At 43.5% G+C, this 27,442-nt stretch overlaps 1 protein-coding gene across 2 annotated transcripts in view; it reads right to left on the bottom strand.

The window, feature by feature from the left end:
- The window catches only part of ulk4 (unc-51 like kinase 4), a 425,974-nt gene that overhangs the window by 25,351 nt on the left and 373,181 nt on the right, over positions 1–27,442 (bottom strand). The window contains exon 36 of one of the 2 annotated variants that reach the window (XM_041184966.1): positions 12,138–12,174. The exons of the other annotated variant lie outside the window; for it this stretch is intronic. Within the exon in view, the coding sequence (XP_041040900.1) occupies positions 12,157–12,174 (18 nt within the window). The 3' untranslated portion in view covers positions 12,138–12,156. Of the gene's footprint in view, positions 1–12,137; positions 12,175–27,442 lie in introns of those variants that run through there. 2 annotated transcript variants of the gene reach the window in all.

Here is a 27,442-nt window from a genome sequence, read left to right on the forward strand (position 1 = left end):
GGCCGAAAAGTGAGCAACCCAGCTTAATCCCACTTTCCAGCATTTGGTTCGTGGCGCTGCAGGTTACAGCACTTGAGGTGCATATTAGACACCTTTTAAATGAGTTGAGTGTTTCTGCCTCTACTACCCTTTCAGGCAGTGAGTTCCAGACCTCCACAGCCCTCTGGGTGAAAAAAGTTTTCCTCATCTCCCCTCTAGTCTTTCTACCAATCACTTTAAATCTATGCTCCCTGGTCACTGACCCCTCCGCTAAAGTAAATAGGCCCCTCCCAACCACTCTATCCAGCTCCCTCACAATGTTGTATATCTCAATCAAATCTCCCCTCAGCCTCCTCTGTTCCAAGGAGCACAACCCCAGCCTTTCCAATCTTTCCTCATACCACAAAAGCAGGGGACCTAGTAGTGAGGTCCCCTAGTAGGGGACCACTGGAAACAATCTTGCAGTCACAAAAAACATCCATCAACAATTACCTTATGTTTCCTGCTATTGTGCCAATTTTGTATCCAGCTTGCTACATTCTCCTGGATCCCATGAGATTTTATTTTTTTAACCAGGCTGCCTTGTCGGACCTTGTCAGAAGCCTTGCTAAAATCCATGTAGCCCACATCAACTGCACAACCCTCATCAATCCTCCTTGTTACTTACTCAAAAAATTCAATCAAATGAGTCAGACATGATCTTCCCTTAACAAATCCATGCAGACTGTCTTTGATTAATCCATACCTTTCTAAGTGACAGTTTACCTTGTCCTTCAAAATTGGTTCAATAATTTGCCCACTAGCGAGGTCAGCCTGATTGGCCTGTCAGTCTATCTATCCCTTGATCCTTTTTTAAACAAAGATGCAACATTAGCAGTCCTCCAATCCTCCGGCACCTCACCTGTATCCAATGAGGATTGGTAAATGATGGTCAGACTCTCCGCAATTTCCTCCCTGGCTTCTTTTAACAGCCTGGGGTACATTTCATCTGGTGATTCATCCACTTTCAAGGATGCTAATCCCCTCAATAATACTTCTCTCCGCATCTTTATCACATCCAATTTCTCCCCTTCCCAAGTCCTGGGATTAGGAGATCTTCAGGTTTATTTGACCTAGAACTGCAGCAGGTAGTAGCCCCTTAGTCCACAGTTTTATCAGGAGAGTTATGAACCACAGTGAAAGTGGAGAAACCAATCCCAGAATCAGTCAAACATAAACTCACAGCAACCATTAGTGGAGCTTATAAATTTGTGGTTACAAATGGGCAAGATTTGCACCTGAGAATTGCAAACGTGGCCCTATCACTGGGGTAGGAAGTGAACTTTGCAACTAAGCACCCTGCTACCAGGTACAGATGTAAAATGTAAATATGGGTGTACTTACTATAGAGGGAGCGCAGCGAAGGTTTACCGACTGATTCCTGGGATGGCGGGATTGACATATGAGGAGAGATTGAGTCGGTTAGGATTATATTCCCTGGAATTCAGAAGAATGAGGGGGGATCTCATAGAAACCTATAAAATTCTAACAGGACTAGACAGGGTAGATGCAGGAAGGGTGTTCCTGATGGTGGGGGAGTCCAGAACCAGGGGTCACAGTCTGAGGATACAGGGTAGACCATTTAGGACTGAGATGAGGAGAAATTTCTTCACCCAGAGAGTGGTGAGCCTGTGGAATTCGTTACCACAGAAAGTAGTTGAGGCCAAACCATTGTATATTTTCAAGAAGGAGTTAGAGATAGCTCTTGGGGTGAAAAGGATCAAAGGATATGGGGAGAAAGCGGGAGCAGGCTACTGAGTTGGATGATCAGCCATGATCATAATGAATGGTGGAGCAGGCTCGAAGGGCCAAATGGCCTACTCCTGCTCCTAGTTTCTATGTTTCTATGTTTACAGGTTTGCCTGAAAATTGCATCAAGTGGACCTTGGGTATCAATAGGGGAAGGGAGCCGCTCCCTTACCCCTTACCCCAGCAACCCACATCCATTTTCAACTGCCTGTTTCTTCAGGTGACAAACATATCAACTCACAGAAGAAAATAAAATTGTCAGGGAGGAGGGACAATGAGGGAAGAAGCATCCCTCTACTCCAATGCACATTTGAGGGTTCATCACCAAATGTCATGGACAACATCAGGCAAGAGATCTGTGATAGCGAGGATTAATACGGGACATTAACTTTGGGAAAAAAGGCAGAAGAAAATGGGGAGAATAAGAGAACAAATAGCAATGGTAGAGAAAGTATTTCAGATGTGTAATGTTGAGAAATTTTGTTGGTTTACAGTAAGTGGACAAACAGGGTTGTTTTGAGCTTTCTTGATCTATACGGCTGTAAATGTCAAAACAATCTCCCGGAGCATTCGTGAAGAGAGTGAAATATAGGCACGCCTTTAATACAAAACTGGCTGGACTGACTCCCCAGAGAAAAGATACATCATGCTGTAAATACCCTTTTAAAAAATCAAAACCTCTAAAACCCTTTGATAGCAGATAACCTTTTCATTGCTTGGTTACTTTGCCATCATCTGAAGCCCCCTCTAATCAATCACATAAGTGATCTACTATGAGTCACAAGGTAAGCAGCAATGTGCTTCTTCATAAAAATACCTTTCACATTTAACACTACATCTGAGCAAGAGAACCAACTCAATAACTTTAGTAAACAGTTTTATTTTTGGAAACAAAGCGTTTTTGCAGTTATTTGCTCCTCCCTCCTGCCCTCCCACCTCCCTCAGTAACAGCTGATCTCTGGTACTCATGGATCTCTGGTTTGCGCCATGGTGGTCAACTCCGTGTTAAGTATCGCCCAGCTTGGCTCCGGAGACTGGCATGGCAGACTCTACCACATTTGCTGCAGAGGAAGACAGTGGGCTGAGAAGGTGGATGATTCGTCAGCCTCTGGTTTCTCTGTGCTTTCTTCGTGGCCAGCTGAGCTTTTAGTTTTTACTTGCCTTTTCCAATGCCCTTCCTTCCAAACAGTCAACCTCCAGAGGTCACGGCCATCAGTGACTGTCTCCCAGTTGTCATTGTCAATATCCGCCAACATCCAAGTCAAGAGAATTTAAGGCCAAAAAATGGGAGACGGAAATCAATATCAGTAATGTGAGGTTTTAACTCAAATTTTAATAAAAATAATAATTATACTTTGAATGGGGGGGTAACACAGGAAATGGAAACAGGAGTAGACTATGTGGCTCTTCTTATCGGCTCCACCTTTCAATAAGATCATGGCTGAACTGTTTCATCAACTCCACCTTCAGCCCTATCCCCATATCCCTTGATTTCCTTTGGGCAGGATTTTACATCCCGTGGGCAGACGGGTACCTGACCTGATCGAGTGTAAAATCACATGCGATGACGTTAGGCAAGCACCTGGACATTATCATGCACTTGCGCGATATTTCGGTCAGCGGGCGTGTGCAAGAGTCAACAGTGTGTCCACCGACAATTAAGAGGCCTTAGTCAAATAATTGAAAGCTATTTTTCGCTGTCTGTCTAACCGTACAGTTGGCGGGTGGGTGAATCGGCCAGGCGGCCTTTGGATTTTTTATGAACCCTCATCCACGAGCGGGATGGGGTTTCCAGCAGTAATTTAAAAAAACATTTTTACACATCATTTTTAACATTTCCCTGTTTATGGGGCTGAGTCACATGTGGGGACATGTTTCTCTCACTTTTAAAATCTTTATTTTAGTATCAGCAATTCTTCATCTCCCTGAGGCAGCTCTGTGTCCTCAGGGAGCTTTCAGTGCACACTCCTCTGCGTATGTACAGACTTCAGCACCCACCCTCCTCTCGCCCGCACCCCGACAACACTGAGCTCCTCAGCGCGCCATTCAGGCTGGCTGGCCGTTAATTGGACAGCCAGTATGAATCTTGAATGTAGTCAGCAGTTGAACATCCACAGCTCTCTGGGGTAGAGAATTCCAAAGATTCATGACCCTCTCAGTCATGAAATTTCTCCAGATCTCAGTCTTAAAAGGCTGACCCCCTTATCTAGAGATAATGATCCTTAGTTCTAGACTTCAAAAAGACCTCAAATGAGTAAAAAAAAAAGCTAGTAGAATACAAGAAGTATAGATTATACAAGTAGAGAAGCAAATCTAAATCAATACAAAGCCTTGGTATAAGACGACATTTGGAGTACTGCACAATTTGGGTCCCACATTGTATGCAGTTTATAGAGGGTGCAGTACAGATTCATCATGATGCTGCTCGGTGGGGGTTGTACAAATGCAAGGAAAGACTTTTGTCAGAACAGATAAAATTGGTAGTAATTGGATGGAGGTGCTTAAAATTGTAGATATAAGATTAAATGTAATAAATTTAAGATGGAGAGCAGGAGGCACATTTTTACACAGAGGGTTGTCAGGCTGCAGTATGCACTATAAAGACTAGTGATCAAAGCAGAGACCATGGGACCATTCAAGAATCTGTTGGCTAGGAGGTTGAAACAAAGACGAATAAAGGAATATGGGAACTGAATGGGCAAATGGGATTAGAAGTACTGCTCACATGGAGGATTAGCACTGACACAGACTGATTGGACTGAACGGCCTGTTCCTGAGTTGAAATTCAATGTAATGTAACTGATACACATGGCTTTTGACTGAGAACAGGAAATGTCTTGTAGAAGTGCCATGGAATGGAGATGTGAGATTGCCTCACTGTTCCTAGCACTCTCAAAATATGAAGGAATGTTCCAGTAGCATTGAAGATCCATGTCTCGCGAGTTGCTGTTAGATTATCGGCCTCCTGTACTATGCCATTAAAATACCAGAGCTGGGACCGTGCATCTGCAAACTTTGAAAAGTGCTGCTTTCTATTTTGGCCTCCAGTACAGCAACAGATGGTGGCATCAAAAAACAGATATAAATTGAGGGAAAAATTCTAGCAGAATGAGGTAAGGAGCTATCAGTGAGACCGAGACCGATATTTGCATGGTCATGGTCTGTAAGAGATAATTCTGACACTAACTGGAAGCTTCAGATCTGATGAAGAGTCATTATGGACTCGAAATGTTAACTCTGTTTCTCTGTCCACAGATGTTGCCAGATTTTCCCTCTCTTTCTGTTTTTATTTCAGATCTCCAGCATCCTCAGGATTTTGCTTTTATGGAAGCTTCATTTATTTTGTAAATGATATCAGTGCTCCTGTAAGGATCAACTTAATGCTCAGTATGGCACTGAAACAGCTGGTATGAGTGTGAGTTCACATTATGGCGTGTGTTTTCATCATTAGCGGAAAGACAATTGTGAGTTTGTTGCCATTTCAGCTAGCACTGATTTGATGAGGATAATAGCAAAAATACAAAACAAAAAAAAATCAAAGGGGATAAAAATATTTAACATATTTAACATATTTAATGGAATGGGGCAAAAATCACGTAAAAACATTCTTCCTATCTATATAGACCTATCTTTTCAGGTTCTGCTGAATAAATGGGAGGAAATTTGAAAAATAAGAGCATCTTGTCACACAGAACCATCTTGGTCAGGTACTTATTCTTATCACTGCAAGGATAATTCCACCAACATATAAATAATCCACTAAAAGTGGGACTTAATGATCTTAATGTTAAGGTCATCTTCGAGTACAACCATGCTTAGTTTTAACTCTCAAATTGAGGAAAGACTACTTAGCAAAGCATGTAAGTGTTAAATATCCATTATTCACTGCATGCAGTGAGGCTGACTGGGCTCTCATTAGTTTGATATAGGCATGATTCTAAAGAGGAGCAATAATGACCATCCTATATGCAGTTCAAACCTGATTAAATGCCAGTCAAAGTGTGTTTAGATCCACTGAATCTGTACTTGCTATTATATTGAGTTTAGTGGGAAGCTTAAAAAGCACACCCCGCACACCTGCCCCCCACACCGGCAACCAAATACAACAATAGAAAAGTAGCTTATGTTCATTGTAAAGTGTGCTCCATCCTGGAATAGCTGCATTGCAAGAGCTGGACTTAGTAACTGCTGACAGAGAAGCTGCAGAGTGCTTTGTCTCTTGAATCCATCAGCTTATGGTGTTAGCCATTTTTTTAGCTGATCAGAAAAGCCTGAGACAATGGGGAATATCTTGATCACCAATGAAAGCAAAGGTTTAATAACAATGATTTTTTGAAGAACTTTGCACTGAGTAACTGTTACCATCAGCCTTAGTATTTACGTTAACAATGAGAGGGAAACTTCTTCTATGCATGGTGTTGAGAAAGTCTTGAGAGCCAGCTCTACCTAACCAGTAGACATTTTAATAATTTGTGCTTTGCCCAACTTGCGGTTTAACCTGAACTAAAATTCTGGATTGATCTTTTCCACATGGCTTTTAATCTTATATATGATAATTTTTCAGATGCCTCCCTTCAATAACAATAAGATCCTGGCAGTCAGGTAATGTAGAAAAACGTCCCAAGGTGCAAAGATGTAAAAATTTGGAGATGTAAGGTAGGGGATGTTAAGTCAGATTTTAAAAAAAGTTTGCATTTATATAGCACCTTTCATAACCACTGGACATCACAAAGTGTTCAAATAAAAACAGAAAATGGTGGCATCATTCTGGAGGTGGTGGAAATGGCAGAGGTTGAACCATTGAATATGGAGGCTGGTGGGTGTAAGGTGAGGACAAGGAGAAGCCTGGGTGGGAAGGAATGAGAGCAGAAGTGTGAGAAATGGGCTGTGTCAACCATAGTTAGGGGAATCCTTGGATGAGGAAAAAGGAAGACAGAAGCATAAAAGGCTGCATCATCAGAACAGATGTAATGGAGAAACTGGGAGAGTGGAATGGAGTCCTTAAAAGAAACAGGTGTGAGGAAGTGTAGTCAAGGTAGCTGAAAGAGTCAGTGGGCTTATACAGAATATTGGTTGATAGCCTCCAGAAATAGAGACTGAAAAGTAGAGCAAGGGATGAACCATGTGAGAAAAGAATGGCAACTGGAAGCAAATAATTACATTTTCCAGTCAATGGCCAGATAAGGAAATGGCACTGATGCAGTCATTGATGTATCAGAGAAAGAGGTGAGGGAGGGGTCCTGAGTAGGACTGGAAGAAGGAATGTTCCACATACCCTGGAGCTCCTAGAGACGGCTTCTTAATTGGTTGACTCCGGGAAGATCACAAGTGGTATCTTAGGTCTGACCCAGAATTGAGGCGATCGGGATTGTGACTTAACTGGGAAAATCCAGCCTGTTATGTTGAAAAGGATCATACTCTGATCCTTTTCATTTTCTGCACAATGTCTAGGTCATTTACACAAAGAGCACCAACTCCTGGCTTCTCTGAGGCATTGGGCCATGAAGCAGTCATGCATTACATTTAGCCACTCTGACTCTTAAGCCACTAGGGTTTTCCCCAATTTATATTAGGTTGATTAAAGTCACACGTTAAAATAAATTTCCTGTTCTCACACACCCTTCCAATTCTTTATAGAATGAACCAGCTTTGTTCTTGTGCTTTATAGCATACCTTTAGCATTACTTTAGGTTTTCTTGTTTAGGTGTGTAATCAGATTAGTTATGTAGCTTAATTATCTATCCAGAGCATCTGAACACACTATACTCCTGAATGTTCTGCACCTTCCCATTCTTTGGAGTTAACCATGTTTCTGATACTTTTACTACATGTTTCTGATGTTCCTATAACATAGTTTTCTGCTACCAAAGTAACTTCCTGATCCAGTTTCTTATTTCTAAATGCTTCAAACATTTGTATATATCCATCTAATACAGACTTTTCCTCCTTTCACGACCCTCATTGCCTGCCTTTTGCTAGTCTCCAGGTCACGTACATGTTCCTGAATTACTGTGAAAATACCCACATGCTGACTATCTTCTACCATTTGTTCAGACTGTCTGAGTTACTGTTTCCTCTCAGCCCTCCCTACCACTTGATCAGTTTAAATGATTCTCAGTTGTTGCCTCAATATTACTCTGTCTCTCCTGTACCTTTTCATTTAGAAAGTTATCTCCAGTTACAAAGAACATCATTGTTGTTTTCACATAATGTTAACAGCCATCATTTACATCTGCAATGAATTCTGCCCCTTTTCCAAAAACTGTAAGTATATTGGAGACCATTACCTTGCCTTGCTTATCTTTGATGTTTGAGGCAATGCAAATGACTCTTATGGCACTTATATTATTGCGCTCTATGTCATTTACCTCTACGTGAATAACTCACAGTTACAGCTCTTTCTGTCCTCTTCAATATTGCTTCTGCAATATGCCCTGGTTGAACACCAAAGGGTAACGTCTTTGCAGTACACATGGTTAATGGGATATCACAAAAACCAAGTACTCCAGTCACAAGGTTTCAAATTAAGCAAAATTTAAGCTGTGGCATAAACGTAAATGAAGAGCAGCAAGAGAAACAAAGAAGCCTGTGATTATATCAACTAACGTTGCAGCTCCGATTGGTATCAGCTTTTCCACACTATCCACTTTCCTGAGCATGCAGTCCCCTATTACTGCAGTCTCGGTGTCCTGCAGACTGTATCTTTATCCAAATTGCCTTCACTTTTCTTTCAACTTTGACTTTAGATCCTTCTGCATTATTGGACAGTGCCTGCAATCTGTTAGTCAATGGAACAGAACTCCTTGCCTTTTTTTTTGCTGAACCAATGGCTCTTTGTCCAGTTTATGCCATGAGTCATTTTTATTTAGCTTCAACTGCAGACAGCACTGAGACTGAAGCACCTTAGTTTAGCACTATCTTGCTTGTTGTAACCATCCATGGTTCACCTAAGGCAGGTTCTGGTTCAATGCTCCACTCTCCAAACCACTCACGTCAGTTTTGCAGATGAGAAAGCTTTGCTAGTAAGTATCATGAATGGATAACAAGTTGTTGGTAGTTTGTGTGAATATGGCAGCAAAATATCCTGTTAACCATAATAAGATAACAAGAATACTAAGTGCACAGCTGTTAAAATACATATTAGGAAAACTAACATCTGGTTAATTGACTTCCAAGAAAAAAGACACTTCACCAGATCACTGGATGAAGTTCAAAACTTCTGAAATTCTAATTTGCAAAAGAATTCAAATAACTAAACTCTCCCAAAATCCATGTAAGTGAAGTCGAGTCCAGATAAATACAAACCAAATCTAATGAAAAATACAAAATCCTGTCAAAGTACCTAGCTCACATTTTACAGGGCAGGAATCCACCCATTTCTCAGAAGGAAAGACCAGTAGGCTGGGGTCTCTGTCTACATCTCTGCATCTCCTTGGTGCTCATTTGCCTATTCTGGCACTTCTACAAGGTGATCCTCCAGTGGCTACAGCAAAGGAGGAGGCAAGCTGCTCATCATCCACTGAGGGTGCTTGAGTTGACCATGGTTGGTGACCGCCAGGAGCTTTGTCCATAGATGGACCAGCTACAAATTGTGGTCTCATCTGGCTCAGTTGGCCATTTGGCACCAGCAAGAGCTCTAGTTGAGAGGCTGGTGGTGAAGCAAGCATGTTGTTAATGAGAAAGGACAGCATGTGTCCCTCCCATCAAGTTAACGTCTCTCTCATGAGGCTCTGCCTCAGCTCTCTCACTGCACTGCACAAAACAAAATGCATGGACGATGGGACATTGTTGAAGCAGCTATCCGGTTCTTATTCAGGCTTAGGAGATGTTGGACTCCACAGTAAAGGTAGCTAAAGTTTGAAATGGCAACAAAGCTGTCAGACATGTCACCAGAGGCACCATCCCACTGCAATCTTCATACAGCTAAGCACCTGGTTCACGGTTGACTTCATGGTCCAGGTGACTCAGAATTTTTACAGCACAAAGAAGGTCATTTGACCATGTCTGCGCCCGCTCTCCAAATGAACAATTAGTCTAGTGCCATTCCCCCATCTTCTCCCCGTAATCCTGTGCATTTTTCCCATCCCCCCACTCTGCCATTACCTTCAAACTGGGGGATCAATGTGAAAGCCCAACACATGTTGGATCTGGACTCCTCCTTACTTTCTGACCTAGTACAAGAGTTCACTGGCAAGTAGTCCAGTGCATTTAAAGATTGCTGATGTTTAGCCATCTGTCTTCTTCTGTATGCTGCGTCCTTAAAGATTACACCTGTGCCCTCTGCAGCAGCAAAAATACCTCTGCCTGACCCTCGAAACTAAACAAGGTGCCAGTCTCAGAGTCGCTGCTTGCTAGGTTAAGGTTGAGTGACATTTTATCTTCTGTAAGGCTGTCCTTCTCCCTCTTCTCCTACTGGGTCCTTTACACGTGTTGAACCTGAAAGGGAAAAGAGAGCCAATGGTTAGAATTTACTGACAAGGGGAAGCAGGGACATATAAGTAGCTGCTTCAAGCAGCAGCACTTTGCCAGGGATATTGTGCAAGGTTGAAATTCCAGTGAGAACCAAAAGAGGGTAAGATGCCCAAAATGAAATCAGAAATTCTGCAAAGACTAAGTGAGACAGGCAGCCCCTCCAGCATTTTCTGCTTTTGTTTCATATTTCCAGCATCTGCAGTACTTTGCAGTCCTGTTCCAACCTCTATATGCTCCAGGCATATTCCACCCCCTCCGCACCCCACAACACCAACAAGAGATTGTCTCTGTTGGCCAAGAGAACACTGGAATCATTGTCTAGAAATAACAAAGGCATGGATGAAGGTTTCAGAAAAGCTAAGACAAGAGAAGGTGGAATGAAGTGTGTTTCGGTAATTGGAGGTAAGTAAAGGGAAGCAGAGATGGAAGGGCTTTGAGTGCTACAGTGGTGCATGGCTATGCAGAAAGTAATGAGATATAGGGGTCTTACCATAGCACGCCTTATCAGGTTATTACATTTCTTTCTCCATTGCTGTCAGGTCCTGGGTGTAATGTTTCTTGCCTTGACCCGTTATACCATCTCTGCCCACTGGTGCTGGGAAGTTTGCCTGGGTATCCTTCTGCCGATGAGTGGAAAGATTGATTTCCTCCTCCTGCTGACTTCCTCCACCACCATCTCCAGAGCAGTGCCAAAATGCCAGGAGGTACTTCCTGTTTGATCTCTGACTGCCACATTGACTGCACAAATGTAATTCAGTTGAATGCAGTCAAAGTGCACCTTCCCTTTAAGAGGTGCTGGCATTAGTGACACCAGATTTCCCTGTCCCCATTAGGCAAGCTGCCAAAGGAAAATAATGCTGGCAGATCACCAATTTTAATTAAATGAGGCACAAGACCAAGTTGGCTTGTGCCTTTCGCACGTTATTGAGTGCACATAGCAATCAGTCCACTAATTTCCAGGCCTATCACAGACCTTAACCAATTTCTCACCCCCTCCCCCCCACCACTGCCCCTCTGCACCCTCATCGCCTGTGTTCTTTGGCAAGACTGCATTGTCCTTGTGAGTTTTGATCTATACCTATTTTAATTGCTCTGCAAGCACCATATCACATTTGGATTTTGTCTCCCAGCTACCGCCCTGTGGGGCTCTGCTAAGAACCTTGTATTACACCTACTGTCTGAAAAATTAATTCCACACATTTTTACAGAGGACAGGTTTCACGATTATTTTAATAGATAGATATTCAAGATATCAAAGAAAACATTCATTATTACCTCAGCTGAGCTGGACTCTTAAATGCAGCTCCCAGAGGTGAAAGAACAACAGTCGACAACCTATAATCTGTAATAAATGAATGTATTTTGTTACACCAATAGGTTATCAGTCAGTGCCTTGAGAACCTTGGTGTCTCTGATTAAGAGCTATTGTTTCAGACATCGAAAGACAGTTGCTGTGTGTTCTGCCACTCTCAGTTTTCAGTCTGCTGGGCTGAATTAACTTCAAAGACAGAAGACAGTCACTTTGGATCATTTTTGCAAAATAATACAATTGCCCAATTTTCTGATAATGGGGTAAAATGAGAATGAGTTAGCTTATGAGCACGATTGCCTGTGCCTGCAGGAAGAGGACTGGCCTGGCCCAATCTTCTGATGAGAACCTCGCTGCCTCTTAACTGAGTGGTCTACAAGCGCAGAAGATGCTTGGCTAGAAAATTTGGCTGAGGAATTTGGAATCCAGCTGCTCTGAAAGGGTCGCATTGAGCTATCGGGGGTAAGTTATGATGGGGACAAAAAAGTAATGATCACCATGACCCACGGGAAATATGGGAACAACACTGCTTCCTTTGATGCCGTGTAGCTAGAGTCCTGCTGCAGGATGTGCACCAAAGGCTGTTGAGCTTGAAGATCAGCATCCAGTTAAAGAACGGGTGAAAGCTGCAATGAAGGAGATTGTTGATTGAGTACATGCAATTACCCAAGTCCTTGCATATCTGCAAATGAGGAAGAACATTTGCTAATATTAAGGTAAGTGATAAGTCAGCTCCTCATCGTGGCACTTATTTCTTGGGGACCCCATCAAGAAAAGCAAAAGCACAAAATGGGATAGTCCAGATTCAGAGGGGTTTGGATGTCCTTGTACACAAAATACAGAAAGTTAATATGCAAACAATTAGAAAAAGCAAATGGTATGCTAGTGTTTTTTGCAAGAGGTTGCAGTAAAGGAGTAAAGAAGTCCTGCTGAAGTTATTATATAGAGTTTTGGTGACACCGTATCTGGAGTACTGTGTACAGTTTTGGTCTCCTTACCTAAGGAAGGACATACCTTCTTAATGGGCTTGCAATAAAGGTTCACTAGATTGATTCCTGGGATATGAGGGCGATCACATGAGGAGATATTGGGTAGGGTGGACCTGTACTCTCGGAAGTTTAGAGGACTGGGCGCTGATCTCATTGAAACATATAAATTCTTAGGGGGCTGGATAGGTTAGAGGCCGGCAGGTTGTTTCCCTTGGCTGGAGAATCTAGAATGAGGGGTCATAGGACAGTATTTAATGGATAACGGGGGTCTCTCCCGCCGGCTAGAGAGTTATTGATCGCCTCTCTTTAGGAAGGTCCATTGAATTAAGTGCCAATCTTGCTCTTCACTGGGCAGAGTCCGTCCCCTACTGGGATCAAGGACCGTGGGGAGGGAGTTCCACCTGCTGAGAGCTGCCAGCCAATCAGAGGCTGGAAGCTCTTTATTGCCCAGCGACACCACCGGGGGAGGCAGTGGCTGTTGCCGATATTACACCCACCCAAAGTTTAGAATCGCAGAGAGCCAGACACAGAGCGAGTGATGACAGGGTGGGGGGAGCCAGTCACAGGTGAGTGATGACAGGGTTGGGAGGTGGGGTGGCATGTCATGGAGTGGGGATTAAGTGGAGGAGGGGTTGATAGCAATGTCAGAGATGTGGCTCAGAGGGCCTGCCCTACTGATGCCAAATCCCTCAATCAGGCAATGAGGCAGTGAACGTCTTTGAACAAGGGACCACTCTAGGATCCCACAAACAACCCTGACAAGGTTTGCTTTTCAGGGTTCCCACACAGCTATCCCTCCACCCGCCACTGGGTGAATACCAGTGGTGGCAGGATGACGCCCTTAAGTGGGCTTTAATTGCCCACTTAACGGCCTCAATTGGCAGAGGGCAGGAAGGTTGTCCATGGGCCATCCTACCTCAGATTTAACCAAGGAGAGGTAGGAAGGTGGCAGGATTCACATCTGCCACTCTCCCGTCTGATTAAATTCTCTCCTGCCACCAAAATCGCCATGGGGGCAAGGGCATTAAATTCTGCTCACAGTCTCAGGCTTGGTGGTTGGTAATTTGGGACTGAAATGAGGAGAAATTTCTTCACTTAACGGGTTGTGAATCTTTGGAATTCTCTACTTCAGAAAGCTGTGGATGCTTATTCGATGAGTGTATTCAAGGTTGCGATTGCAGATTTTTGAGCACTAAGGGAATCAAAGGTTATGTGGATAGTGCGGGAAGGTGTAGTTGAGGTAGAAGATCAGTGATGATCTTACTGAATAGTGCAGCAGGCACATTCTCCAAGATGACTGATGTGGGACACTGAATTCATGCACAAGCTTTCAGCCCAAGATCCTCCGCCACTATGAGGAGGTTTCTCAGTGAGGCAGCATCTCCTGGCACCCATTCCCCAGAGTTTCTTATCTTTTCAAAAATGCTGCCACTGTAGACTGCTTCGTACTGATAGCTATGTGATTGCCTCTCGGAAAACAGTCACTGCCACCATAACATTTCTGTGGCCAGAAACCACCTGAAGGTTATTCGAGTGCAAACCAGTTCTTTGTACATAGGCCATATGGTTGACATGAGGGATCTTGACACCCATGTAGGTGTTGTCTGCGACAGTTTACACTGGAGGGAAGAGTGTAAGCTCTAAGTCAAGTCCAGCTGAAGCCTCCTTTCCACAAGGAATGTGATGAAGGAGTTGCCTCTTGCAAATACAGCTTGATACATGAGTGCATTATTCTTGGGTGGTATGGAAGGACAAGACAACATGACTGCTTCATGCTAACATGACTTGCAGCAATAAAAATAGTGAAAGATAACAATAAAAGCAAAAAATACCAAAAGCACATAAATAGCGCTTACCAACAAAACAGCTTAATGCATGGGGCAGAATATTATAACATTAACCAGAAAACACAAAATAAAGCCCTTTCTGATGAACCCTGTACCAATCTCTAAGAAGACCTGAGGACACCCATGGCAGTTGAATGATTAAAAACAAAAATACCTGGAAAAGCTCAGCAGGTCTGACAGCATTTGCGGAGAGGGATACAGTTGATGCTTCGAGTCCGTATGACCCTTCATCAGAACTAAGACATATAGAAATGAGATGAAATATAAGCTGGTAGAAGTGGATGGGACAGGAGAGCTCAACAGGGGGCCAGTGATAGATGGAGGCCAAGAAGAGATTGCCAAAGATGTCATAGACAAAAGGACAAAGGGAAGTTGATGGTGGTGATATTATCTAAAGGATGTGCTAACGGGGATATTAAGGGAAGCTAGTGGCAGATGGCCCTCAGGCGGATGGGGTGGGGGGAAGGGATCGAAATAGGCTAAAAGGTGGAGATGAAACAATAGATCGAAATAAATTTAAAAATAGGAGGGAAAAGAAAAAAATATAGTGTAAAAAAATTATAAATTATTGGAAAAAGGGGGATCGGAAAGGAGGTGGGGATGAAGCAGAGAGTTCATGATCTGAAATTGTTGAATTCAATGTTAAGTCCGGAAGGCTGTAAAGTGCCCAGTCGGAAGATGAGGTGCTGTTCCTCCAGTTTGGGTTGAGCTTCATTGGAACATTGCAGTAGGTCAAGGATGGACATGTGGGCACGAGAGCAGGGTGGTGTGTTGAAAAGGCAAGCGACAGGGAGGTCTGGGTAATGCTTGCGGACAGACCGAAGATGTTCTGCAAAGCGGTCACCCAGTCTATGTCTGGTCTCTCCAATATAGAGGAAACTGCATTGGGAGCAGTGAATGCAGTAGACTAAATTGAGGGAAGTGCAAGTGAAATGCTGCTTCACTTGAAAGGAGTATTTGGGCCCTTGGACGATGAGGAGAGGGGAAGTAAAGGGGCAGATGTTGCACCTTCTGCAGTTGCATGGGAAGGTGCTGTAGGAGGGGGTTGAGGTATAGGCGGTGATGGAGAAGTGGACCAGGGTGTCCCGGGGGGAACGATCCCTGTGAAAAAGGGGGTGAAGGGAAAATGTGTTCGGTAGTGGCATCAATTGGACGATTCTTCATCCGTAGTCAGTCGTTCGGGCAATGGGCTAAATTGTATGCAAATGATGTCCACGCTTGTCAGCAGCATGATCCTATTTGTGCGCAGAAAATCATCCTTCAGAAAATTAGGTGCTTGAGGCTCTGGTGCCCACATAATCATGGAAAAGTTAACTCATTAAATCAAAAAGTGAAGATAGCACAAGTAAAAAATGCCACAAACCACTTGCAAACAAACTCCAGCAGGCTTTGTAATGGTCATTTAACAATGGTATGAAAATAAATCCAACAACCCTTCAGGGTATTTGGTTTAGTGAGCAAACAACCCGTGTTGCCTTCTGTCTAGATGTTCTGTACCATTTTCCACCAGTTGCAACTGTGTGGCCTGTTGTTAGTGTTTATATTACTGGAGATACACTGCACCAGGCACAAAGACAAATTAACTTTTTCCATGTCAGTCCTCTTGCACTTGCTGCCAATGAATGTTGTAGAAGTTTAAAAAGTAGATTGACAATAACAAGTTAGCCTGTGATTATCACCAAAACCTCAAGAATGCAATGTCTGACTCACTCTTGGTGGCTGTGCTGTTGGACTGTTTTTGCAGTATCATTACAAGCACATCACACATCACTCAGTGCTTGTAAAGGTAATCTTATGCTTCAAATTTGCACATAATACCGTTAATATGTTTTAAAACATATATAAAGTAGAGCAATTTCACCACAGATATCACCCTCCTTCCCCAACTTCTTCATCCTCACTTCTAATGCCAACAACAACTTGCATCTATATAATACCTTTGATGCAATAAAACATCCCAAGCCATTTGAGGACAGTTATCAGGCAAAGTGTGAAGCGTTCATGGATTTCTGTGCATTCAATTTGAGACTATGACTTGACACCTCCTCAAAATATCCTGCCCCATCAAATCTATTTCGAAGAAGAGTAGGGGAGTTATTCCCAGTGATCAGATTCTGTCGAAGGGTCATGAGGACTCGAAACGTCAACTCTTTTCTTCTCCGCCGATGCTGCCAGACCTGCTGAGTTTTTCCAGGTAATTCTGTTTTTGATCAGATTACCTGGTCATTATCATACTGCTGGTTGTGGGAGTTTGCTGTATGTAAATTGGCTGTTGTGTTTCCTACACTGCAACAGTGACTACACTTCAAAGTACTTCAATAGCTGTAAAGCACTTTAGGATGGCTGGTGGGTGTGAATGGTGCTATTTAAATGAAAGTCTTTCTTTCTATCGCTTCGATTGCCAATCTTCAACAAAGTTTCCATTTTCATGTGACTATCTCTTTCCCCAAACAAGTGTAGCCATGGCTCATTTGGTAGCACTCTTGCCTTTGAGTCACAAGGTTCTGGGTTCAAGTCACAGTCCAAGGTTTAACCACAAAAATCACGCTGACATTCCAGTATAGTACTGAGACAGTGCTGCTCTCTCAGACATGTTGTCTTTCAGATGAGAGGTTAAACTAAGTGAGGCCCCTTCATCTACCTGAGTGCGTGTAAATGATCCCATGGGCAGAATTTTACAGTTCCCCTGCTGGCAGTTTTGCAGGTGGGGTGGGTGCATAGAATCCCCCATATCGCTGCCCCCCCCCCCCCCCCCCACTACCTATCCGCAATTTTACATGGGATGGGCATGGCCTGGTGTAATCTGGCTGCTCTTGCCCCATTGAGACTGTTAAGTGGCCTGCTCGGGCCTTGGTGAGAAGGCCCTTCCCTCCACGGCCCCTTTTCCACATTGTGCACCTCACCCGACAAGGTCTGCCCCCCCATGGGTGTTCCCTCCCCCCACCCCTACCTCTCCATCAAGATCCCCACCCCTGGTTCCCCGCCATGAGATTCCCCACAATTACCTCATCCTGGACTCTGGACTCTGGGGACCGCTTGTAGTCCCGGTTTGGCCGCTGCTGTGCTGCTGGGACCACAGAGCTGCCAGTCAATTGGGCAGCAGCTCCCTGAGGGGGGACTTCTGCCTGAGTGAGGGGGCGGAAGTCCCATATCCAGCCAATTTAATGCTCCTTGGAGCATAAAATAGCAGCGGGGCTGCTGTGATCAGCGGACTTGAGTTCCCTGCTGATCCTTCGGGTGGTGCAGTGGGGAACCCCACCAACCCAACTGAAAAATCCTTCCCTGTGGCAATATTTTGTGGAAGAACAGGGGAGTTAACCCCAGAATCCTGGCCAATGCTTAACCCTCAATCAACGTTCCAAAAAAAAAAATTATCTAGTCATTGTCACATTGCTGATTGTGGGAGCTTGCTGTGCACAAATGGGTTGCCATGTTTCCTACATTACAGCAGCAACTACACTTCAAAAAACCTCATTGGCTGAAAAGCACGATGAGACACCCGGTGGTTGTGAAAAGTGCTATTTAAATGCAAGGGCAGAATTTTATGCCCCATGGGCGGGCACACATCCAACCCGATCGGGCGTAAAGTAGCGCACGATGATGTCGGGCGAGCGTCCTGACATCACGCACTCGCGTGATATTTTGATTGGCAGGCAGGCACGAGCTGACACTTATGAGGCCTATTAAGGCCTTTGATCGATTAATTTTAAACCTACTTTTCGCTGCCCGTCCAACCTTGTGATTGGCGGCCGAGCGGATTGGCCAGGCGGCCTCTTCATTTCTTAGCGAACCTCGTTCCACTGATGTTATTGTGAGTGAGTCCCACGTTGGGACATTTTTTTTTAGATTTTAAAAATCATTATTTCGGATTTAAAAATTATTCAGCTCCCTGCCTTTAGGGAGCTTTCAGTGCGTGCTCCCTCACACATGCGCAGACTCCACTCCCCACCCCCCCCACCCCCCACCCCACCCCAGCCCAGCACTGAGGTTCTCAGCACGCATTTCACGCTGGCTGGCCGTTAATTGGCCAGCTAGCATGAAATTGTGGTCAGGGGCCAATCGTGGGCGGCGAACATTTCCTGACCACTCCCAAGCCCGCCTGACAACCTCTAAATTCTGCCCCAAGTGTTTTTTTTTTTAAAAAATACTCTGTAGCTTTCCCCTAGCTCACTCCCAGTCTGTGACATAGCAGCAATTTTAGCGGGCCATATACTGTAGATTGTGTACGAGGTTTAGCAGGCCATATACTGTAGATTGTGTACGAGGTTTAGCAGGCCATATACTGTAGATTGTGTACGAGGTTTAGCAGGCCATATACTGTAGATTGTGTACGAGGTTTAGCAGGCCATATATTGTAGATTGTGCACGAGGTTTAGCAGGCCATATACTGTAGATTGTGTACGAGGTTTAGCAGGCCATATACTGTAGATTGTGCACGAGGTTTAGCAGGCCATATACTGTAGATTGTGTACGAGGTTTAGCAGGCCATATACTGTAGATTGTGTACGAGGTTTAGCAGGCCATATACTGTAGATTGTGTACGAGGTTTAGCAGGCCATATACTGTAGATTGTGTACGAGGTTTAGCAGGCCATATATTGTAGATTGTGCACGAGGTTTAGCAGGCCATATACTGTAGATTGTGTACGAGGTTTAGCAGGCCATATACTGTAGATTGTGCACGAGGTTTAGCAGGCCATATACTGTAGATTGTGCACGAGGTTTAGCAGGCCATATACTGTAGATTGTGCACGAGGTTTAGCAGGCCATATACTGTAGATTGTGTACGAGGTTTAGCAGGTCATATACTGTAGGTTGTGTACGAGGTTTAGCAGGCCATATACTGTAGATTGTGTACGAGGTTTAGCAGGCCATATACTGTAGATTGTGTACGAGGTTTAGCAGGCCATATACTGTAGATTGTGCACGAGGTTTAGCAGGCCATATACTGTAGATTGTGTACGAGGTTTAGCAGGCCATATACTGTAGATTGTGCACGAGGTTTAGCAGGCCATATACTGTAGATTGTGTACGAGGTTTAGCAGGCCATATACTGTAGATTGTGTACGAGGTTTATTGCGTAGGTTGGGGGGAAATCTGGGGGAAAGCCCTATTTAATTTTTATATTTCAGTTGATGCATTTTTAAACTTCTGGTATATAGACAAATAATTTGAAAGCTATACTGCTATACAAGCACATCTTACATTTAAAAGAAACACAAAACAGACTCCTCTAACGGCTTAAAATAAAAGTGAAGCTCAACTTCCAGTGAAGCTCAACGCAAACTGGAGGAACAGCACCTCATCTTCCGACTAGGCACTTTACAGCCTTCCGGACTGAATATTGAGTTGAACAATTTTAGATCATGAACTCGCTCCTCCATCCCCACCCCCTTTTCTCCAATAATTTATATAGATTTTTCTTTTCCCACCTATTTCCATTATTTTTAAATGTATTTCCATCCATTGTTTTATCTCTACCTTTTAGCCTATTTCAACACCTTCCCCCATCCCACCCCCACTAGGGCTATCTGTACCTTGCTCGTCCTGCTTTCTACCCTTAATTAGCACATTCCTCAGCTAATCTCACCACCTTCAACACCTCTTTGTCCTTTTGTCTATGACATCTTTTGGTTATCTCCACCTATCACTGGTCCTCTATCCAGCTCTACCTGTCCCACCCCCACTTAAACCAGCTTATATTTCACCTCTTTTCTATTTTTTCTTACTTCTGTTGAAGAGTCATACGGAATTGAAACATTAACTGTGTTCCTCTCCGCAGATGCTGTCAGACCTGCTGAGTTTTTCCAGGTATTTTTGTTTCTCCTCTAATGGCTTAGTGAGTTTATCTGGTGAGTAGCTGAGGAAGGGAGGCCTGCCAGCTGCAAGTTATCCATCACTGTAGTCACAGCCACCACCACCCATCGGGAGCCAGCCAGTTAGCCAGTCACCAGCAGCCAAGATCCATCACCAATTATCAGATGCCAGTGAGCCATTCCTAGCGGACAACTGCCGGAGACCACCATCTGTGAAGAAGTCGAGAAGGATGAGGAGGGATAATGAACCATGGTCACAGAGTGTGGATTAGAGCTGTTTTAGAGCTATGGCAGCAACTAAAACCTGACTGGAGAGCTTCAAACATGGGAGTCGGTGGAAAGACGGACATGGATTTGGGAGGCAACAATATCTTAAAGGACTTTGGAGAGAAAAGGGATCATGGAGGTGGGTTGTTTGCAAGGGCAGAGTGGCCAAGGGTGGGTATCTCAAGGAGGGCAGGATGCTGGCAACTTTGAACAGGAGGGAGGCAGTACCAAGGAAAGGAAACCAATTACAATGTCTGATTACAATTTATATCTCCCGATACATATTCATTGTAATTGCCCCAATTTATGTCATTAGATCAAAAAGAAATATTTCCTGTTCAAATTCTCACATTCCTATCACACTGAAAGTACAAGTTCAACTTGTGACTATAAAATCTCCTCAGCATCTTTACTGTAAGTTTGATTGCTGTGAGCACAAAATATTTAAAAACTTCTCACCATCTTTGATAACATTTCCTCACCTTGTAAGTCCCAGCACAAAAAAACACCGAAACCTCTACTGATTCATATAAGCAGAAATAAAACTGCTAGAAACGAACGACTAATGCAACTATTTCGCAAAAACAGAAACAACCACACTAACAATAAGTTATGTCTGCTGGGAGCAAGTTCAAAGGGCAAACTGTCCTTGGTTACTCCTAATCCTTTCAGTCTCCAAGTTCCAATATTCTCCCTCTTGGCTGCAAGGATCCCATGTAGGAAAAGGACGGAAAATCCACCAATCAGTCACTCCCAATGGGTAGCTCTACTTGCAGGGAGTGTGGGTCAGGAAATCAAGGACATGGTGTTATTATTCAAACTTTGACATGTGGTCCTTTTCTCACTGGGAGCAGAGGTATCAGTCAAATTACCCAGATAGCTTGAACAGTCCTAGTGGGTACAAGATGACAGCATAAAACTGCCTATAATTTGCTACAAGTTGGCAAAGTCACTTAGGGAGATCACACTATTGGCGAGTTTAGGAAATGACAGAAGAAAGCAAAATGGAATACTTATCTAAGATTGAAGATTGAAGAAATAAAGAGAAATTGACACTGCAGCTTTCTGTGTTACACTTGAGCTAGGATTACAGGTCCTGGGTCTGAAAGTATTCCATTGTCTAGTGCTAATATCCTTCATATGGAGAAGGCCAAAAATGTAACCAACTGAGTTAGCAATCTCTTTTCAACAGTAGTAGCATCTAAAATAATCTACTGAGGCCTCTGGCAAAGATGAGTGCAATACTAATGTTGCAGGCAGATCTGTTAGTAACACATCTGACTAGCATCTTCCTTCTGTGAAAGGAAAATTTGAGACAAGACAGACTTTAAAAGCCTTAGTGTAAGATGGCACCTTGGATCTGTGGGTTAAGCTGTTTCAATATCATGCAGGACCCACACCAATGGCACTGACAGACCCCAAATTGACTGTGTAGGATTCATAAGGCCAGCTGTTGAGAAGGTGTGGCAAAGGATCAAGCGTTTTTGATGGTTGGCAAATATAGCAAGTTCAACTTGGGGCTGCCATTGACTACACGAGACTGCACACATAGGAAGTAATGGCACTTATATGGCACCTAACTCAATAGAAAAGCAGCTTGTAAATGCGAGCACCAAACGCCACTTGGCCAAAACAGGCACAGATTGAATCCTTACTCTGTCCCACTGTGTAATGAGTGGCAAGGCAGAGGGCAGGGTATGTGTTGCCATCCAGCTGGGAACAGAGAAAATGGAAAGGAAGATTCACACCAGAGACTGACGCATTTCCTAATGGCAGGATACAAGAGGCATTCATGTGGCCACTTTCTCAGATTTAAGGTGTCGAATGAACCAATGAAAAGGGGAACAAAAATTACAAAAATGGAAAAGTATTGCAAGAACAAACAAGTTAAAAATCCTTACTCCATACAGTACCATGACCACCAATACTGCATTAGATTTTGTTCAGCACAGTCACACTGTTCATCTGCATTATTCATGAAGGCAACATTTTCCCTTCTCTGTAGGATATTCTCTAGTTACTGGGAGTTCACATAAGGTCACATGCTAAAATGAATGTGTCCCTTGGCCACTATATTTAGCATAAGAGATGGGAGGTGGAATGGAATAGTGTTTGTTAAATGTGCAGTAACACATTAGTACTCTACAGGGATTCAGGAGAGGAAGATTAGCTCCACTCACAAGGCTTCAGTGTAGCAAAGCTGACCATGGGTCACCTCTTATCACTAATCTGCTGTCTGTGTAAGTCGTTTTTGATAAGTATGAATACAACTTTCTCTTCCAATCGATATGAAGAGCCTGCAGAATGAGATTCTTTAAAAGCTGCTCCACTGCTAATTCCTTGGTGGCTTCATTTATTAACTGGAAATGCAATTGGATATTAAAAGAATGCTCCTTAGTGACTGCACAGTCAAAACCTAGGACAGCAGTGAAATAAATTAACACTCACAATTCGACTGGAGGTAAATTTGAGCAATCTGTACATTCTTTCATAGCGCTGCAACCATCGCAAAAAGGAATTAGAAATAAACATTGTTCACAGGAAGTAACCAAAAACAGCATAGAATCTGTGAAGAAAGTATTCCCAGGTAGGAATGAGTTACAAGGTGGCTGAAGAACTCTTCCGAGATAATGCTACAACTGAGAAAATCAGCTAATGTTGTGAACCAAGACAGCAGCATAAAACTGTTCAGATCCTACAGATTACTTGCACATATGTATCTTTTCTGAAAGAATAAACAATTGTTTTAATTACGTAAAAAATTATTTTTTTCCCTATTGTGTCCAGCAGAGCCACTTAAGTTGACAACATTACAGGAGGTCATTTGGTCAGTGTCTTTGGTGTTTCATTGCTAGAACAATCGAAAACTAATCCTGATGCTTATCTCACTCCACAGAGCCCCTTTACCCTCCCACCAACAACAGTTTTCATTTATATAGCGCCTTTAAAATAGTAAAATGTTCCAAGGCGTTTCACAGGAACATTATCAGCAGACACAATCTGACACCAAGGCATATAAGGAGATATTGGGACAAGTGACCAAATTTTTGGTCTTAAGAAATTAAAGGAGGAGAGAAAGATGGAGAGATGGTGAGGTTTAGGGAAGGAATTCCAGAGATTATTGTCTTGGCAGTTGGAGGTATGGCCAATGGCGGAGCGATTAAAACTGGGGTGTACAAGAGCTCAGAACTGGAGGAGTACAATTATCTCAGAGGGTTGTATAGGTGAATACATTACAGAAATAACGAGGGACAAGGCCATGGAGGGATTTGAAAACAAGGATGACAATTTTAAAATTGAGGCACGGCTGGACTGAGACCCAATGTAAGTCAGTAAGCATGGGGTGGCAGGTGGATGGGACCTGGTCTCAGGTGGTTGTGGCCAGCAGAGTTTTGAATGAGCTCAAGTTTATGGTTGGAAGATGGCTGATCAGGAAGATGTTGGAATAATCAATTCTGAAGGTAATAAAGGCATAGTTAAGGGTTTCCACAGCAGATGAGTCAAGGTATGGGTAGATGCTAGTGATGTTACGGAGGTAGAAGTAGGTGGTCTCAGTAATGGAGAGGATATGGGGTCAGAAGCTCAGCTCAAGATTGCGAAGGGTTTAATTCAGCCTCAGTTGGTGGCTAGAGTGTGTGGTGAAGTCGATGATGAGAGAATGGATTGTGGCGAGGACTGAAGACAATGGAATTGATCTTTACAATACTTAATAGGAGGAAATTTCTGCTCACCCAATAGTGGATATCAAACAAGCAGCGTGACAAATCAGAGGCAGTGGAGGGATTGAGAGAGACGGTAGTGAGGTAGTCGCCAGCTTACAGTCCATTCATTTTCGGATGATGCCACTGAGGGGCAGCATGAAGATGAGAAACAGGAGGGGACCAAGGATAGATCCACGAGATACTCCAGGGGCAACAGTAGGTGGGCAGGAAGAGAAGACAGTTCAGTTGGCAAAGTTATAAAGCATGCGGCATTGGGCACAAAGCAGGGATATTGCTCAGAATTGTACTGAAAAGCACTTCTGGATTAATCCAGGTCAGTATTTAATATAGTTCAATGAATTCCACCTATAGTCATTGTTTTCTGATAAAACTTTGTCCCTTACTTGTCACATCTGAGTGTTCTGAACCCCACAGCATCTAAATGTGACCAAGAAAAGTTGCTGCAGTCACTGGAAAAATGTACTGTATGGTGGCTTTACAGCCAAGTGACTCATGTTTGATGTTTTTCAAAGGATGACTACATCATTTTGCAGTTAAATCTGGGATTAGTATTTTTACTGATTTTTTTTTTTATTCATTCACAGAATGTTGGCGTCGCTAGCTAGGCCAGCAATTATTGTCCATCCCTAATTACCTTTGAGAAGGAGCTGGTTAGCCGCCTTCTTGAACCGCCACAGGGTGTGTGATGTAGGTACGCCCCCAGTACTTTAAGAAGGGAGTTCAGGATTTTGATCCCGCGACAGTGAAGGAACAACAATATATTTCCAAGTCAGGACGATGTGTGACTTGAAGGGGAACTTGCAGGTGGTGGTGTTCCCATGGGCCTGTTGCCCTTGTCCTTCTAGGTAGTCAAGGTTGCTGGTTTGGAAGGTGCTATCGAAGGAGCTTTGGCAAGTTCCTGTAGTGCATCTTGTATATGGTACACACTACTGTCAGTATTCGCTGGTTGCGGAGGGAGTGAATGTTGAAGGTGGTGAATGGAGTGCTCATAAAGCAGGCTGCTTTGTCCTGGATGTTGTTCAGCTTCTTGCACTCATTCAGGCAAGTGGAGAGTGTTCCATCACACTCCTGATTTGTACCATGTAAATGGGGGAAGGCTTTGGTGAGTCAGTAGGTGAGTTACTCACTAAAATTCCCAACTCCTGATCTGCCCTTGTAGCCACAGTAATTATATGGCTGGTCCAGTTCAGTTTCTGGTCAATGCTAAACCCAGGAAGTTGATAGTGGGGGATTCAGCAATGGTAATACCATTGAATGTCAAGGGGAGATGGTTAGATTCTCTAGGAGTGATGATAGTCATTGCCTGGCACTTGTGTTGTGTTAATGTTACTTGCCACTTATTAGCCCAGGCCCTAATGTTGTCCAAGTCCTGCTGAATATGACATGGACAGCTTCAGGAGTCAAGGATGGTGCCGAACATTGTGCAATCATCAGTGAACATCCCCGTTTCTGACCTTATAATGGAGGGAAGTTCATTGATGAAGCAGTTGAAGATGGTTGGGCCTAGTACAGTACCCTGAGGAACTCCTGCAGCGATGTCCTGGGGCTGAGATGATTGGGTTCCAACAACAATATTCCCTTGTGCTAGGTATGACTCCAGCCAGTGGAAACTTTTCTGACCGATTCCCACTGACTTCAATTTTACTAGGGCTCCTTGATGGCAGACTCAGTCAAATGCTGCCTTCATTTCAAGGGAAGTCACTTGCACCTCACTGTCACTTACACTGTAACTTTATTTTTAACTGGTCTTCTGTCTCTGTTTTTTCTCCGTCCCTCAGCTGGCAGGCACCACACGGTCTTTCCCAGATGGTGCTACTGCTTAAATCAATAATAGCACCCTAGTCAGTTTTGGCCCAAAGAGAAGCTTTGCAAAGTGAAAGGATTTCCATTCCTTGGTTTTTGCTGTCACCCCCTTTCTCTAAAACAGGTGGCTCCACGAATGTGAGTTATGCCATTTTGTAGCTCAATTGTGGATCAGGCATTCTGTAACATCAGCCTCAAAGCAACCATAAAAGAGACTTCAGTCCACCAGATTATCAACCATTAATTCTGATGGATATGAATGTATTTCTCCTGACAGAATTTGTGGATACATTTTGTCACTGGATTTATCTCCAAACTCAAATCTTGCAATCTTTAGAGGGAACAGGCAAGTGTTGAAGCATGTTTGTCACCAATTTCCAGACACAGTTTGTTTAGTCCTACAAGACAGATGATGTGCCTTTCATCACCTCCTCTGCTAAAGAAGCATTACACACAAAGTGACAGCTTTTACACAGGAATGTGTATCAAAGCTGGAGCTCCAGTCCTTAGCTTCTCTGACTTGAGCAGCTGGGAACGTGTGTGTATGTGTGAAAATTTCCTCCTTGGGTGTGGGTACTTGGCTGACATTTCGTCTTTAAAGTTTCCAGTGCAGAAATTGGTAAGAAGCTCTGTGCCAGGAGTGTATGCTGGGAATTCTGGCAACGTCCTCATGATTTTCCACCCATTAATTTTAATGGGCAAAATATCATGGGGCAGCACGCCCAGTTTCCTGAGTTTGACTCCAATGTGCTTTTTTTTATATAGGTGTCAACTTTGTATCACTGATATTTCTCATTCCAGAGATTTGAGCATACATTCCACAGATGAGACTTCAGTGTAGTACTGAGGGAGTGCTGCACTGCCATTGGCACTGTCTTTTGAATGAGAAACCATTGTCTGCCTGTTTAGGTAGGGGAAGAAGATCTGACAGCATTACTTGAAGTAGAGCTACAGACATCTGGTGTCCAGGCCAACATTCCTCCCCCAACCAACAATGGAAAAAACAGATTATCTGGTCATGATCATTGCTCTTTATGGGACCTTGTTGTTGCAGTCTGGCTGCTGCCTTTCCCTACACTACAATGGTAATTACACTTTAAACATTCTCCATTGGTGGAATCCTCACAATGCCCACAGAAATAAACTGATGGACATGATTTCACTTTGAAAGATTTTACTGTAACAAACTAAAATTAACATAAATCAAACATTAATTAATAGACAACTGATACATCAAACTAAAGAAAAAGGTACATTTCGCATTAGCTAAACACAACCAAAATATACCTTACGAAGCGCTTTTACTCTACACCACACCTCTGGCAGATATGTAGCATTAACGGGACAGTATCAAAGTCACTTTAGCTCTCCAGCAAAGGTTCACTACACCCTGCCAGGCCAGGTGGTAACTTCCAGTGTCTTTCGACAATCGTTCCACTGTACCTAAATCT

The sequence above is a fragment of the Carcharodon carcharias genome, chromosome 3 (genome assembly GCF_017639515.1).
Source record: "Carcharodon carcharias isolate sCarCar2 chromosome 3, sCarCar2.pri, whole genome shotgun sequence".
Taxonomy (NCBI): Eukaryota; Metazoa; Chordata; class Chondrichthyes; order Lamniformes; family Lamnidae; genus Carcharodon; species Carcharodon carcharias.